At 47.3% G+C, this 17,095-nt stretch overlaps 1 protein-coding gene across 2 annotated transcripts in view; it reads left to right on the forward strand.

Moving 5' to 3' along the window:
• Nucleotides 1–1,393: 1,393 nt before the first annotated feature.
• The window catches only part of LOC136713237 (BTB/POZ domain-containing protein KCTD5), a 28,354-nt gene continuing 12,652 nt past the window's right edge, over nt 1,394–17,095 (forward strand). Inside the window, exons 1-4 of one of the 2 annotated variants that reach the window (XM_066690297.1) lie at nt 1,394–1,649; nt 15,175–15,283; nt 15,888–15,979; nt 16,873–16,968. In XM_066690297.1, the coding sequence (XP_066546394.1) occupies nt 1,428–1,649; nt 15,175–15,283; nt 15,888–15,979; nt 16,873–16,968 (519 nt within the window). In that variant the 5' untranslated portion in view covers nt 1,394–1,427. The remainder of the gene's footprint in view (nt 1,650–15,174; nt 15,284–15,887; nt 15,980–16,872; nt 16,969–17,095) is intronic. The other variant, XM_066690298.1, reaches the window with a different exon arrangement.

Raw genomic sequence — 17,095 nt, forward strand, 5'->3', positions numbered from 1 at the left:
AGTCACAGGATCTATTATCGATTCTATTGTTTTTGGGAGCGCAAATCGCTACAGTACACACACATTACAACTTCTTGTATTTGTTTGCGAGGAAGGATTAGTCGGCAGTGACCTCATACTCAATACTGAAGCACACTTTATGGTGATGTATTATGTTGTAGATAGGTACTTTTAATGTATGTAATGTAATAGAATAGGGGATAAGATCTGAATTCCACCAAATAAGACCCTTGTTTTTTTGCATTTCCCTTATGTGAATACCTTTGTATATTGGGATTTAGAAATGTGTCCGCTGGGGTGGGCTGGGGTCCACAGAGAGGTGGGCGTGGGCGGGGTGGGTGGCCAGGTCATCTCCTTGATTTCCCCCCAACCTGGTCCTAAAAATCCCTTAAATCAGAACCTTTCAGAAGGTGAAGTGAGGTCCGGGAAGGGGGTGGGGGGGTTGATGAAGTGAGGTCTGGGATGGGGGGTGCTGATGAGGTGAACTCTTAATGAGAGCACTGAGGGGAATTTACAATGAGGAAAATAATCCCCCGTTTCTTAATTTTGCCCCCTGTTTCATATCCTTTCCCCCCCACGTATCTCCCATGCAATATTTTCCCCCCATTCCCCCTCCATGGCTTCAACTCCCCCCAATCTGGCAACCCCGGCCCCCAAACATTCGGGTCGCGTTCTTGTGGCGCAGATGTCCGCAGGTCTGCGCAGATCTGCACAATGTGAGCGATCCCATTGGTGGAGATCAGTCTGCGCTACACAAACGCCACTTCTTAGACTAATCATGCACTGCGCCGTGCGCGCCAGGCAAGGGCAGCACTTTGCACATGCGCACACACTGGTGAGGGAAAAGGAGGAGAAAAGAAAAGTGCAGCCTGGAAACGCGTGGGAAGCCCCTATTTATAAGCGATACTTTATATGATTGCATTTATTTTATATCCCCTACTTGTGTTTTTATGTATGTATTTCAACTTGTTGTTTTCATGTGTTATTGTTATTTTCACTCGTTATTTTGTGCATGTATAGCACTGTGGGAAGCAGTCTGTGTGGGGGGGTAGCAGTGTGTTGTGTGCGCTGCTCTTGGCCAGGTCAGTACTATGAGGGCTGGCTAATAAAGCGGGCTGGTTAATAAACTTGGCTGGTTAATAAAGGCAGCTGGTTAATTAACTTGGCTGGTTAATAAAGGCAGCTGGTTAATTAACTTGGCTGGTTAATAAAGCGGGCTGGTTAATAAAGCGGGCTGGTTAATAAAGCCGGCGGCTCTACAGTCCACTTACTTTGAAGGCTGCGATCGCGCACGCCTGTGCGGGGGCGGGGCCGGGGCGGGGCTGGGGGCGGGGCCGGGGGCGGGGCCAGGCCCGGGGGGACGGCGCTATGAGCCGCACACTTCCTGCCGGAGAGCCCAGTTCCTGTGCAGCGAGCGGAGAGGAGGGATGGCGGAGAACAGCTCCGAGTTCAGCGGCTCCGGCTGCCGGAGGTGTTCCGTCCTTTCTGCGGGGGAGAGAGCCCTGACGCCGGGGACTGGGGCCTCCAAGTGGGTCCGGCTCAACGTGGGGGGCACGTACTTCCTGACGACGCGGCAGACGCTGTGCCGGGACCCCAAGTCCTTCCTGTACCGGCTGTGCCAGGCCGACCCCGACCTGGACTCCGATAAGGTAGCGGGGCTGGGGGGCTGGGGGTACACACGCCAACATATCATTAAAAGACCCCAGCAAATGACAACCGCAATCGTAGTAACAATGTCCGACTGTGTCTCTAATCAATGGCATTGTTTCAGTGTGAAGTGCATGTATATCGCGCTCTGTAATAACAGGCTAATAAGCGCAGCAGGGGGTCACTTGTCCGAGTCTCGGTCCCTCGTTCGTGCTTTTCCACATCGATAACTTTTTCATCTCGTTTTAAAAACTTGGGGCAACTTGCGGCTCCCAGCCCGGCACACCGCCGTCCGAGAGCCCGGCACAGGGTCCGCAGGGGGCAGGTCTCTCGGATGCTATTTCAGTGGCATCTCTGAAGTTTTGCAGCGCTTAATGCAACTTCTCTGTCTGTCTGTCTGTCTGTCTGTCTGTCTGTGGTCCCCTCGCCGTGTGCGTTTGGGTTTGCTGGCTCTAAAGCATCCTGCCCTGAGCAGCACGCAGTCCGGTGTGCAGAGACCTGGCTGTGCGGGCTGTGCGGGCTGTGCGGGCTGTGCGGCCGGGGCTGATGCTGCGGGAGGCGCCTGTGACACTTGGCTCTTGAGCGATGTGTTATTTAACAGTGCTGTGTCAATGCAGACGATCACTCTTTAAACCTCTGTTTTAATGTAAGTTAAGCGCCATGTGATATTTAGTATTTCCCTATGTATTACCTATTATTATTTTTTTCTGTCCCCAATTTCATTTGTAGACCTTTTTTCTTCAACTGTAATGTGTGGCATTAATGCCACACGTCTTATTTTGTGTTTTTTTTAAAGTTTATATAAACTTACAAATTTAAAAAATGTTGTATAAAAATTCAGTAATTCAGGTAAAAAAAAAAAAAACACTGTAAAGACTATATATGAAGCAATAAGTAGTTATGACAACTTTACTTCAGGCGCTTTAAACGCCCTGGAGTATTTCCTCTGGGTTGTCAGACCTGTGCAGGACTGTGTGTTTGGCACTCGCTGTGGTGGCAGTTTCTCCTGCTGCACTCCTGCGAAATGGGACACAAAGCAGCTCATTAATAATGTCTCACGCCCCACTGCCTGCCAGAATAAAACTGGGACTGTCTGCAGAGCCCAGGCATATCACCGCCATAATGAATGAGCTAATGCGCTTCTACCCAGTCCCAGGGAGACCCTAATGCCAAGCTCAGCATTTGCATCGGAAAATCCTAACCCAGGGGCAGAGCGGTGTGGTCTGAGACACGGATGTGCCGGTATTGGCAGCCTGTATTGTCCACCTCACTGAGTAGTGATTTGAATTTCAAATTCATGGGGCTGTTGTCATTTTTGGTGATTGATAAAGTCCTGCTTTGCATAATTCCGTTGGTGACTCCGGCCATCGCTGGGGAGGTTAGCTTTGTGGGGGAAGTGAAAATAAGTGTTTGTTCTACCCTGGACATTGGTGTGATCATTTTTAATCTAGCCTTAAAAGGGTCTGTGTGATTTTAAACAAAGACTGATTAAAGTGTTGCCAAGACGAGAGTAAAACCAATGTTTTCATGGTTGTTTGTGCACTTTTGTATGTTGTTTGTGCTGTTCCTTCATTCCAGTTACTTATATATATATTAACAAATGTGGCTAGTCCTCGTTAAATTGTGCAGACCACACTAAGATAATTAATCACTGTGTTTACTCCAGCCTTTAAATAAAGGGGACAGCTTTATTAAAGCCAGTGGGATGTCTTAAATGCATGTTAGTCATTCATGTGTTCATGCATTGTTTCACATGCAACGTTTTCATGTGTCACTCGCACGGGAGCTGGCAGTGTCAATCACACTGCAGTGCTGCCGGCCTTTGCGGCCCTCTGTGCTAGAGACACACGAACGCAGCGGCACATAGCTGCAGATTCCGCAGCTTTGTGCCGCTGCGTTCGTGTGTCTCCAGCACAGGAGTCTGGGAGCCGCAGAGGGCCGTAACAAGCCCGCTCTTGTTCTCCCTGGTACCAGAATTAACACTAGGTGTGGCGTGGGCAGAGTGTGCATTTCTGTTCAAGACCGGGGGCACGCACGATCCAAGACTGCTTTGTTTTGTTTGACTTCGACTGCACAAACGCCTTCTGGGCAGTTGTGAGGCAGTTTTTTAGGGTCTGGCGTCTCGTTAAAGCAGTTTATTTGGTCAATTTGCAAAATGTAATCGTATAAGTCAACACCGGAATGTTATTCGACCAAATCAGGTTAAATAAAACATCAGATGTGTCTAGTGGGATCTATCACACCAGTCTGTGTTAAATATGGCCACTCTGATTGTGTGAAATTGAAATTGGTCTATTTGTGTTTCTGCAATTTCCCCCCCTCACCCGTACTCTGTTTTTTTACAATAACCTGAGCAGTGGAAGTAATTTTCCGAGCTTCACATCGGGTAGGATAGGGTGCAGTGAAGTGTCTGATCTGGAGTAACTGTAGCCGAGACCAACTAACCCCTGACAGGCCTGATCGTGTTAAGTGGGCCAGTGTGGTAATCTGACCCCGGCGTGTCCAGAAAGCATCTCAGACGGTGCCATTCGATATCGAGGGTGGGGGTGGCAGGGGATGCTTTCCAGACGTGGCGGGGGAATTCGGATGCGAGCGAGAAGGCCTAAATTGATTTCCGAACATAAACTTTCCAGGAGTGTGGAGATGTGAGGCTTTCGCGCCTCCCCCGCTCTCCTGACGGGAATCCCTTGGCAACTGTGCGCCAGCGCCGGCCCAGATCTACCACAGCCCGTCTCCCGCCAGATCGAGATTACTGCAGCTGTTCTAATTCTGTGCCTTTAATTATTTATTTTAGCATTCTTGCATTTGGAGCTCTGCAGTCCCTCGCTGTGTCCGAATAAGTCTGATCTAAAGTTACGCTTTCTCTGTTTTGTTCTTCCTTTTTTTTCCCCTCCGGTCTCTCCGATCACTTGCCATCCTGTCATGTTCTAATTGATTAATAGGAAGAGTGTGCGTTTTTAGGATTGAAAACCTATAATGTCCTTTGCTTGCGAGTCTTGTCTTGTTTTTTCACCTGTAGTGCTGTTAGTATTGATGGTGTCGAATGGGTTTTCCCCTGTATATAGACTTAAATAGACTTTCTAAAGCTGTTTTCAAGAAAAGAAAAAACACACTAACTGAAAAGCAGTTCCATTTCTGAAGCCTTGTGACTTGTTCTCATTTAATTTAAACCTAAACAATGATTTAACTGTTTGTGGGCGATGGTACTCTCCCTTCTTGAATTAGTGGGTATATATCTTGAGCTTAAAAATTTTCCGCTGATTTTGAATTGTTTTTCGTTTTTAATGGAAAGAGATGAAGGGAAGCATGTGGTTGTGGTGTTGCAGGGATGGTGTAGGGAACGTGGGGCAGCGGAAGATTCACAGCCCTGGTTTCTAAATGGCAGGTGTTTTGCTTTGCTGATGGTTTGTGATCGGTGCTCAGTGCTGTGCCAGGCCTCGTCCTTCAACGCCAGGTTGGGCTTGCACTTTGAAAAGACGCTGTTTGAAGTGCATCTCTGTGATGTGCAGAATCAGAGCAGCCGGGTTCTGTGCCACGGAGGGATCCGATGTTCACGGCGTCCCTGTCTTTGTGAGTCACCGCTCGGGTCTTGGCCTGCCGCCGCCCCCCTGCCGCCCTGGTGGCAGGACCGGCACAGCAGGCAGGAGCCAGACGGGTGAAGAACCACGGGTCTTGGCTGTCACCGATCCTGAATCCTTTCAAGGGATGAGGGGGGGGGGGAAAAAACAGAGCGTGTATCAATTCCTCCTTCCTTTCAGGGATGTTTTTGTCAGTATTCCCCCGCCTCCCGCCCTCCACGGTTTTGTTTTGTTGCCAGAGACTCGTGTGTGTCGTGGCTGTGCGCATACATCACCCCTCGATCGGGTTTGAACAACACAACAGGGCTGCAGCTTGTGAAACTTCCTGTTGGATGGCACTGTAGGAAATGGTCATAAACCATCTCTCTCCTCTGCCGTAGTCTCCTGATATCGGAAAGCAGAAGCGTTGCCCGGCACTTTCTGCTGAATCCACGGCAGCCTTGTCAACGTTGAGAGAGGGGTGTCGGGGTGGCCATTGTGTGACGCAGGACAGAGACGTGCGTGTTGCTGGCGCCCGGCCTCCTGCGGCCCGTGTGCCCCGCGTGTGTGGCGAGGTGATGCTCGGGGCCCCTGGACTCCCTGTGACTCATCCCCCGTGGGTTCGAGTCATCTGATCTGCTTCGTTCCAGACTCTAATCAGGTCACTGAAAAGGATGAGCTTTTTTTTTTTTCCTCTCCCTCCCATCTAGATTGAGCCAGTTTCTGTGTCTTATTTTATTCATTTAATCATCCCTTATCCTGATGTTAATGTAAGCTACTTTTGTCAAACTATCGTGACCTACTTTGATTCAGTTACAAAAGAAAAAGGGATTTAAAGATGAAAAGTTGCAGTTTCAAACTAACTACATGGGTTCTAGCTTTCTATTTAACTTTTTCTCTCTTCTGCACTGTGTCACGGTTCAGATCAGCCTAACCAAAGAGTAGAAGTCGGGCCACAACTTCCTGTAAATCGCACTTTACAGATACCGATACTGGGGCGATATTCCTTGATATAACGATGACGGGAGATGCGAGAGGCTTTGTTAGAATACCGCACCTCCCTGCTGAGACGTGGGGTCCCAGGCATCCCCCCACACTCGGCCCCTTGCACTGTCCTCCCCGTGTTCTCCCGACCCACTGCTGAACAAAACCCCTGAGCACATGAGTTCGAAACAAACACCAACCCCCAGGCGCAGCACAAAGCGCTGCATTTTCTAGGCACACAACAGGGTGAAAGGCTCTGAAATTTAAACCTGAGAATCGGAATTAATAAAAACTAAATTCTTTGTAGCAAAACTAATGTGGTTTTCGTTCGGCCTTACCCACAGATATTGCTGATTATTTTCAGCATGACCAGACCGCAGTGAACAGCTGCTCGTGTTCGTTTTAAGCTTATAGAAGCCTTTTGCCCTCGTTTTTGCAAGTGTACATTAATTCCTCCATCAGCCATAGTTCTTAATCCATCCAGCATATAGATAATTCACCAACACGTTTGTATTTTCCTTCTTCCAGTTAATGCCTCGTTTAAGAGATTTAAATCTTAATCTGGATGTCATGTAGGGAAGTCTGTTAATAGGTTTTTATCAAAACATTTTCTAATATGGGCCAATAACTTGGATTTTATTAATATATACACGTGTATAGGAATATATTTACCAGTGTACCTGCTGATAATGTGTGCAGCTGATGCAGAAGCTCGATGGTGGTTTTTTTTTTTTTATTCTTTTTTTCCTCTCCTCGATTCCAAGAGGTATTTTCTTCTACACTAAACACTCCCTTGGAATGCAAAGACTTCAGGACCGCATTTATGCTTTTCAAGTTATTTTTATGTTTAGACTCTGGCATCATCCCCTATTGTTCTTTAGGTAGGGCTGGACATTGTTTAGGTTTCCTGCTATTGATAACGGAGAATTCCCGCTCCGCATCTGCTCGGGAAAACTCGAGGTCACTGTGGGTCGTGAAAGCCGTAGACTCGTAGTGGCAAGATAAAAACGTCCCGAGATTTAAGGTGGGCCGACTTGTGGATGTTGCCAGTCAGTGACTTGGATTTTCCACTCCGTGTTCACTTAGTTGGAAAGTTTTAAGGCTTGTGCTGCACAAGCCTAGCAAAGAAACTTTCTGTAAATTCAACAGCTGTCATAAGTGCCCAGTGTTGATACTTGCTCACAGTTTATTACCAACATTTTCATGGCCTGCTGTGTTGGTTGAACTCTTGAGCAGAAGTTGTTGGTTCCTTTCTCGACTGTTCGTTCCAGTGCACCTCACTCACTTGTCATGTTGTCGGATGCACCAAACGGCCACTATCTTTGGATTTTCATGGTAACGGTAACCTCTGAATGTGTATCACTTCTGGTACAGTCTTTCATGATGGGTTTTCGCTTCTCAAGGAAATAAAATGTCCACCGTAACCTACTCCAGTTTCTCAGAGGAACAGAAAACCACAACAGCAAGGGTATAAACCTGTAGTAGCGGCTTGCTGTGTTATTCCTCTCCAAGCTGATAAAGGGGAAGTACTTGTCTGATGTCGCTGCACGGATAGAAAAACATGACTTATCTGTCTGACCAGGCCCTGATTTATAATGTGTAATGAAATGCAACTGCATGGGACTGATTAGTTTTACTGCATCACTCCTGTATCCCTCCTCTCCCCAGTGTGGGAAGAAGACATACCTAGCATAGTTTATTGACCTGTGATGAATGTCTCCTCTCGTTGTGGACACTTTATGTCCGCGCAGAGTTTCTGCGCTATAAAACGATCCTGGAAAGCAGCAGGTGAGCAGTTCTGTTGATCTGACCTGGGTCTGGTAGTCCTCTGTCCTCTTCCTTCCCACTGATTTGAGCACGCGGCCCCGTCTTCTGCCAGCAGGCGCTGCTCCGACGGGGCCCCGGGGGTTGTTATCGAGGCCTCGTGCCCTGTGTTCTGCAGTAAGGCCACCTCCAGTGGGTCTCGCCTGCCCCTCATAAAGGCCATATTGTCTTCCCGAGCGCTGGGAATCAATAGCAGTGCTTCAGCCGCGCACGCTGCTCCTCCGGCTCGTGCATTATTCATACGGGCTCCGCGCTGCTTGCAGATGGTTGTCTGTTTGTGCTGCTGTTCTTCAAGCACATTTGGGAGGATGGGGGTGGGGGGGGACACTTCTCTTCGACACAGAGACGGTATTAGATTATAGCACAGGAAACCCTGCTGTCAACGCTGGCCTCGTGAGCGTTTGACATTCTTTTTCGTTCTGGTTTTGTCACCTCGCCTGTTTGTGAATGGTAGGCGAAACGAGAGCCTCTAGTGACACAAGCTGGGGGGGATTCTGTGAGCTTGTGCTCAGATGTCTTTTCTGTAAAGCTTATCAATTGAAATTTATATCTTGCTTGTACAGGGCCTTTTTTTAAGCCTCTTCCAGTTTTAAAGTGTAGTGGTTATAGCTTAGTAATATTACAGGGGGATCTATTTTCCACTGAATACTGAATAGGTTCTGTACTGATAGTCTGTTATTAATCAACAGACATCATGATAAAGACTTGCCAATTAACCTTTTGTCTTTAAAACCGTTGCACAGAAACATCAATTTATATAGCATTGCATTTTCAAAGACTGGGAAACTCAGTCTTGCGTTACCAGATTCTAGGAAGGTCTGGGAAACTGAAATATTTAACGCAAACTCTCTGGCATGTCGAGTTTCCTCATTCCCCCCTCTTTAGGTCATGTAAGACAGCAGAACAGTGACTTCCACCTGACTGGGTACTTTATGAAACTCCTTAACTGCTTTTTAAGTTTAGAAAGCATTTCAGAGTGCTTCATTTATAATTTGAAACGGTCATAAATCCTTCAGTGAATCTATAATGCATCGTATAGGAGAACATTTTGTGGCATAAAAGTTCAGAAGGAAGTTTACTTCACAAAGTTTCGTCGCACAACCTTCAGGTCAGTACAACATGGTTATCTCCCGGGCTTTCGTTCCAGACTTTCTTGACAGGATAGTCTTTGTCATCAAGTGAAACACTGGCCTGTCTTTAGTATCCCTGTAGTCATTTTGCAACTGGGTTTGGGAGTGAAACGGCCTAGTTTTCTTAGGGTAACTCTCTCTCCTGTCTCTAAAGCTGTTTGAGAGAAATTCGCTCCTGATTTTCTGACAGTAGTTAGGAGAGCAACAAAAAAATATAGGGAGGATTAATCTGCATGTGTGAGAGGGAGAGAAATCAAATTCACTTCTCAATAAAGGGTGGATTTTTATTTTGTTTGAGCTCATTTGCAGCATAAAAGCATTGACGGTTGTGCTGGAAGTCTTCAAAGACTGGGAAGTTTTCCCTCTGTCCTGGAGTATAACCTCCCAACATCAATATGGGGACTAACTCTGTCACTGGTGCAAACCCTCCAAAGCTTTTTGCTGCCAGTGCAGTAGCCACACGGACTCCCCTTCTCGGTCCCTGGTGAACGATGGCGTTAAAATCGATCGCTTTCCTCCCACACGGCCACTGTGTGGCCCTTGTATGTGTGTGCGTGTGCGTGTACATTCTGATTGCTTCATTCAGGCCCTGTGTGAAGAGCATTAGGATAATTAGACGTGTAAATGTCAAGTGTTGTGAAAATCTTCCGTATCAGGAGGTGGGGGCTTCACAGCAGTTGGAGGCCTGTGTTTCAATAATTAATGACCTCGTAAGTCATAAGCCTTCCCCTTGTTGCATAATTAACATGGGCCTCGCTGGTGTCAGGTGACTGTAGACACTTGCTCTGCTCTGACGCATCTCCGATCTCCATTTTGTTCTGCAGTCGCTGGTACTATCCTGGGGGGCCAGAGTTCAGGGGGTGCTACTGGTTTTAGAAGCTTTATTAGTCGCAGCATGTCCATGAGACTAGGCTGCGATTAGGTGTGGTACCAGCACGGTCTGCACAGGTTGTGACCCGAGCCAGAGGACGGGGACTCGGCAGTCCAGATCTCGGCGGTTAGGGTTTGATGCACAAATTACTCATTCCTCTCCAAGATACAATTGAAGTGGTCGGGTAGGGGAAGCAGAAGTAAACGTTTAAATGTAAACCAATGCAGAGATATCAATCGGCCACGTCTTGGAGGGGGGAAAAAAAAGTTAGTTTTTCCACCAGACTGTGGGTGACTGGGCACTTTAACCACAGGGAGAAGAGAGGCCCGTGTGAGAACTGAAACCTTTTTGCACTTTTAGCTTTTCTTTTTTTTTAATCTGAGTATTTTTAACAAATTGGATATGTCAGTGTATATAAAAATAAAAAAGGGAAGAGGTGAATGCAGGAGGCAAAGATGACAGGGCAGCTGTTGCTTGTACCAGCCTTGCTCTGAACTGCAGACCGAATCCCTCCAGTACCCCCCACACACACTTTATGTATTTCTTATTTTTTCTGCATAAAACCTACACATCCGTGAAGTGCAGACCTCAACAGCAGTGTGTACACAAGTGGAGCAGGATCCGTTCACAACGCGTGTTTGTGGCTCTCACGCTTGCTCACTCTCTCTGAGTTTGCCTGAGGGCCATGTCTCATGCTCTGACCTCCCCGCGGCTCCTTGTGAAACTGCTGTGGCAGCCTGTTTGCACATGGAAGATGGGGTGGTGGTGGTGGTGGTGGTGGTGGGCAGACACACCCATTTCTTATCTTTTTTTAATGGGCTGTTTTGTCTAATGCATTTTTTTTGCGGGGGAGACGGCAGTAGGTGTCTTAAACGTGGGGTGTGCATTTGGTGGGTTTATCTACTTTATAAATATCCCCAAAGCTCAGGTCTAAGCCTCTTTGCCAGTGCTGTTAGGAAGTGACCTCATGGCAGCTTGTTTGGAAGTGTGTGTGTGGACGGTAAGCGGCTCTCGCGCGGCCAGAGCCGTGACGGCTGCCCAGACACTTGCGGCCTGAGGAGGGGGATCATGTCGGCATGGTGTCGACCGCCTCCCAACGATGATCAGTCTTGTGGGGTTGTGTAATATGAGAGAGAGAATCAACAGTCATCTCGAGCTTCGTAGGCCAAAGTGCTCAGGAGTGTGCAGAGCCTGCGGTGTACCACACGGCACAAAACAAATGATGCAACTGCAGGGCATTTACGGTCTTCAGGCAAATTTATTTCACTGTTCCCCAGATCTATTTTTCTCTCTAGTTTGTTGATCACCCCCTTCTGCCACGGCCTCTGGAGACGCTCTTGTTTTTAATTAAAAGCACCGTGTCCTCTGTGAATCGCCCGTATTATTAACATGCGGCTGCATCGCTAATCACTGCTGCTCGGAGCACGAGAGCAGCCGCTAACGACTGTCGCTCCACTACACCGAGACCCATGTGTGAATGTTTTCAAAGGTTAGAACGAAAAATAAATCCTTACGATACGATCGTCAGGGTAAACAAGTTCCTCTTTTCTCTGGGGGGGATATAGCTAGTATGGGTTGCAGTGGATGAAGTGCCAGGGTGAGGTTTCCAGTTTTGTTTGTTTTTCGGTTCGGTCATTGTTGTTTTACAGATGAAGTGTATTCATGCCTGCACTGAGACTGTTAGTGTGTATTTACCAAGCTCTTGAACAGCCCTGCTCCAGGGAGTCCAGTCATCAGTTCCTTCAGCATTTTTAACTGTCACCTTGGACCAGTCTCCTACATCCTGTTGTTGAGAAGGGTGGCTCTGTTTTAAAGGCTGCGTATGCATTCACAATAGGGCAGTTTTACTTTCCTTAAATGCAGAGATTGTGACTTTAACTGGTTTAAAAACGACAACCTTTTCGAAGCAGACTTTCCCAGTCACGCGAGTGTCTTCTCAGATGATGCACATTTATTCTGGGCTCTGGTGATGGGAATTATGGTATATTTTATTTATACCGCCTGTCTCCAGTCACTTACTGTTAAAGCTGAAAGCATTTTAAGGAGCAGTAAACACACTGGATATGGAGGCGAGTGCTGCGGTGAATAATTGCGCCTGTTCCTGCCGTGTAGTCTCATTGCTTTGATTAAATTTTAATGTTGGAAGAAGTTGGTCCTTCAGCTTCGAAGTCCCTGCGGGGGAAAGAAACTTTCCTCAGGCCCTCTGGTGGATTATTCACTTTCTAAACAACAGGAGAAAAAAAGGCGGAGGGTAAACGAAGTAAACGGCCCATGAGGCGTCACCTACCCTCACAGTCTCCCTTGTTTGCTGTTTGAAAAGGCTGTCTGGGTTTGGGCAGTCAGGAGTCGCAACATGAGTTGCTTGTGTGATCGACCGTGTCTGGAGAATGCTATTGTTGTTGATTGTTTTTTCCCCCCTGAAGATAATGAAATCCTTGATGTGGAGAGCCAGTGTTTAAGATTAAAGCCGCAGACGAATGCCTGGAAGTGTGCAATGTGTTCCGGGAGGGTTTGGCTCTCTTGATCTGTAAATACGGGGCATTTGTTCTTGTTCTGAAGAGTCTCTCTGTAGATGGGATGTGAGGCCTGTACCCATCGTCCAGGAATCAGTCTGGGAACAGTCTGCCCCCATCGAGTCAATGGGGGTATAGACATCTTCTAGACCTGCGCATGCCATCTTAAACCATGACTACATACAGGTGGTGCCATGTTTAGTTTGTCTCAAATGAAGTGTAAGTTCTGGGAAATCAATTGGGAAGTGGCAGGCATTCCAGTAGACCGATGCCGTCTGTGTGATGTCTCTCCTGTCCTATGTAGGCATGTTGCTCTTGGTTGGGGTGTCTGCTAAGATAAAAAAATAATAATAATAATACAGCTGGTTTAGTTGACCTGAAGGGAAATCTAAGAATTACTCCAAGCTGTTATACCAGGGTGGGCAAGAAGGAAGGGAGATATTTTGATCACTGGACAATGCTAGTACCAAAAAATGGATATATAGCCTAATTGTACACAAATGTTGCATTTCCATAATGCTTTACATCTCAGACAGGACCCTATTTTCAATCCATCACTGATGTGCAGGATGTTGTGGCAGCCAAATCATGCAAATACACTTGAAGCAGACCACTCGGTAATTTTAGCCTGGGCCCTTGGGTCAGAACAATCGTGCAACCGTACCTTTAAATGTCCACGAGCACTGAAAAACACGATACCTGGGAGACGACGGCACCTGTGAGCTGGCTCTGTTTTGGGTTCTCTGCTGCAGTGGTGTGGGGGAGAGAGACTGCCACCTACTGGTCAGTCACTCGCTGCTGCTCCCAATTTCCTGGTGGCACATCCCACCCCAGTGCTGACCGAGCCCCACCTGGCTCAGCCCGTCGGATCACCTGAGATCAGGCTGGTGGGGTGAAATCCCTGCTGTGACCGATGGTGGTCACCCTTGGCAGGGGTTGCCCCATGGCTGAAACTTGTAAACCTTGCATGTAAGTTCCCAGTCACGTGAAAAGCAGGTGTCTGGAACATAGGGAAATGAGCTGCCGGCCGCTCGCGTTTTGTTTTTATTTATGCACTTACAGCAGTGACTCTTTACATTGAGAACTGATTTGACTGAGCTTCGTTGGGCAAGGTTATTCTGCACTACTGTATTAGCAACTCTCCCTGTACTACACCCTCTGTGCTGCGGCCCACACACTGCGCTGTGTTTCACAGGACGCACTCCAAGTCCGAAGAGCTGCGTTGGTCAGATCTTGGTGTTCACAGCTGTTGCAGGCTTCGAATCAATAAAAAAAAAAAAAAAAGACCAGAAATGATGCACGTTGAAATCCTTGACTATCGAGAGACCAAGTGAGTCTTTGACGGTGGCGGGGGGGTGGGGTTGTGCTGTGTGCTCTGCTTCCTGCCGAGTTTCCCCCAGGGACGCCACACAAACCACTTTAAGTTGGAGCAAATGTGCTTGTGCTTGAGCCAAAGCCAATTAATGTGGCTACTGTATATAAAAGGATATGTATCTGACATTATAATCCTGTTAAATCTCATCTGAAATGCATCGCCTCCCCGCTCTCTGCGTTCCTTCAGTGCTGGCAAACACCTCCAGGCCTCTTCTGCTTGATTCATTCCTCCCATGGTCTCTGCTCCTTACCTTATGTCACGCATTGCTATCAATGAATTTGTATATTTTTGGTTTTCTCAGTTTTTCAGTTGTCCCGATTTAGAGATCCATCCATACATGGCTAGTATTCTACTCCTTGGGTCATTCTAACACGATCCATTTCTGAATTGCAAAGCAGCTCTTTCCATAATTAAATCATTAGACCATGTTGGAAAAATACAAATTGGGTTTGATTTTTCCGAGCTCTGCTGTATGCAAGTAAATTAGTCCGTGAGTATTAGCTGGATTAAAGGGAGCAACCATATGCAAAGATGCTTTTAAGAAATGTGCTGCTTATTTTAAATTTCCATATGCGTAGTCCACACACACACACACACACACACACGCGGTCTCTCTCTCTGTCGAGGGATTTGAATGGAGACTTGCTGGCTTATCTTCATATCGATTGACTGGAAATGAAACTTTTGCAGAACTGTGCACTGGCCGCGTCTGTCTGTGGGTTTCGCAGTGAGCGCCCAGGCAGTGAACGAATCCGCTCGATTCGCTTGGCACCGGCGCTCTCCGAGAAGCCACAGGCCTTGTCAAGTCGCACACGCCCACGCACTCTTTCCACTGGTCTCCAGGTTGACCAAGCCATCTGTGAGGGAGGTGTCGCACGTTTGGCGTTGCACAACATGATCTCCAAGTTTCTGTCCCGTGTTTGCTGGTTGTTGCATCTTATTCAAGAGCGGTTCAGGTCATTTTCATCGTGTGGTAATGGTGGCACTCCACGGTCCAGAGTGGGTCTATGGAATCTCATGGCATCCAGAATCTTCTCTGCTCTTCTTTAGTTGTTGTAACTTATTTTCCAGATGTTAACCAGTGGATTTAAGATGCTTTGTGAATAAAGAACCTGTAATGTGTTTTATGTATGTTAATGTATGCACGCCTCAGTGAAGGGTGTGAGGTTGTGAAAGATGCATCCTCCTGGGTTTTATCCTACGGTATGTGTGGCATAACTCCTTCAGCCTCCCAGCTGAACACTCATCTGACCGTTTCTCTTCTGTTTTTCAGGATGAAACTGGGGCCTATTTAATAGACCGTGACCCCACATACTTTGGTCCAGTGCTAAATTACTTAAGGCATGGGAAACTGGTCCTCAACAAAGACCTGGCGGAGGAAGGTATGGTTTCGGGGGCCGGGGAGACAGTGGGCTTCCTAACAAACAGGATAATGTGACACCCTGCCACACCACCTAACTCCATTGAGTGTTGAGCGTCCTACCAGCAGGGTAGCCTGTAGCCACATGTATTGAAAGTGAACATCACACACACCCCTGTTGCAGTTCCTTTATCCAAGACTGAGATCAGTTGGTTATGTTAGACGTGATATGAAGGCATTCTTGCTCCAGGATTCGGAGGCCTCATGATGTCCGAGCTGCTGTGTATCTGCAGAGGTGTTGTCCTATGAACAGGTTTTGTAGCCCACCCTGGGATTTTAACTGTTGCATATGGTCTTCAAGTGGCCAATCATAGCACATCAAACTGCTGTCATCTGAATCTGATTTAATCGCAGTTGGACGACAGGTGAATTAGTCAGCCAGGGCTGCCCAGTTTCAAGGGTCGTTTTTCCAGTGAAGAACCAAAAGGATTTACATTGTTCACTACATTAAAGCAAACAGTTTTTGTGGTTTTTACTTCGTGATAATTGATGGGGGTGGGTTGGTCTTTGCAAAATGTACAACTTACCTGATGCATAGGTGTGTTTTTCCCTTTTCCCTCTTCAAGGTGTGTTAGAAGAGGCTGAATTCTACAATATCACTTCACTAATAAAGCTAATTAAAGACAAGATCAGGGAAAGAGACTGCAAAACCTCACAGGTGAGTACAGACCAGTGTATTGTAGAAGACTTAACCATAAAAGCAGGGAATACCAGCTTCCCTCAGTGTGTAAACTAATCTGAAATTAAATCAGTGTAGTGTTAAATGGTGTTCTCTACATACCGTTTATATAAAACTAGGCCCCGATTAAAGCCAGTCACGATGAGGAAAGTCTGAAACGCCTGACTGCAGCTGCTCAAAGTGGGAATCCTCGTCCGGGGGCGCTCTGAGCGTGCGATTCTTCCTCCCTGCCTGCTGACTGGTCGCTTGTGGGTTTTAATTATTTGAAGTCAGCCATAGAGGGTTGAGGAACGTGATACTTGGCAATCGAGTAGCAAAAAATAGAGGGAATTTTCACACTGCTTTAGCTACCCACGGTCTCCCATGTGTGCCAGTGTCTGGAGATCCGTACAGAAGCACTGCTCTCTGAGGGAAATCCCCTGCTGACCTCCGTCGGGGACTGGGCAATACCCTGGGGGGTTTCTTGGCTCCGTTGGATGTTTTTCTAAAAACCCAGCAGGCTGTCGATTGGTTCCCTTGTAGGGATCGTGGAAGATTGTTTTGAAGGAACTGCCTGTGAGAGGTGTCCTTCTAATGGGAACTCATTACATGGTCCAGAGCAGTTCTGTGATGAAATGTCTGGCACGGTTTTATAATGTACATATTTATTTTTAAATGAAGGCCTTGAAATAATTTCCCAGCATTAAGATGAGCACCCCCTCCTATGTTGTGAAACCCTAGTATCCTTTTTTTTTTTTTTTGTGCTGCAGCTGGAGCATCCTTCGCTCTACAGAACTTTTTTTAATCCTGTGGTGTCGGTTTCGACGGCGCTGCATCGCCACGTTGCGGCCGTGGGCACTGACAGTCCCGTGCGCTTGCCTCCCCTGTCCCAGGTGCCAGTCAAGCATGTCTACAGGGTGCTGCAGTGCCAGGAGGAGGAGCTCACACAGATGGTCTCCACGATGTCCGACGGCTGGAAGTTTGAGCAGGTAACTGCTGAAAGACCAACCACATCCACGCAGTGCACTTCTAGAACTGAGAAATGTTTTTGATTTATTATGCATGGACCTTAAAGTGTGGGATGTTCATGGGTTGTATTTAAGTGGTTGGGGAGAA

This window comes from Amia ocellicauda, chromosome 17, assembly GCF_036373705.1.
Source record: "Amia ocellicauda isolate fAmiCal2 chromosome 17, fAmiCal2.hap1, whole genome shotgun sequence".
NCBI lineage: Eukaryota > Metazoa > Chordata > Actinopteri > Amiiformes > Amiidae > Amia > Amia ocellicauda.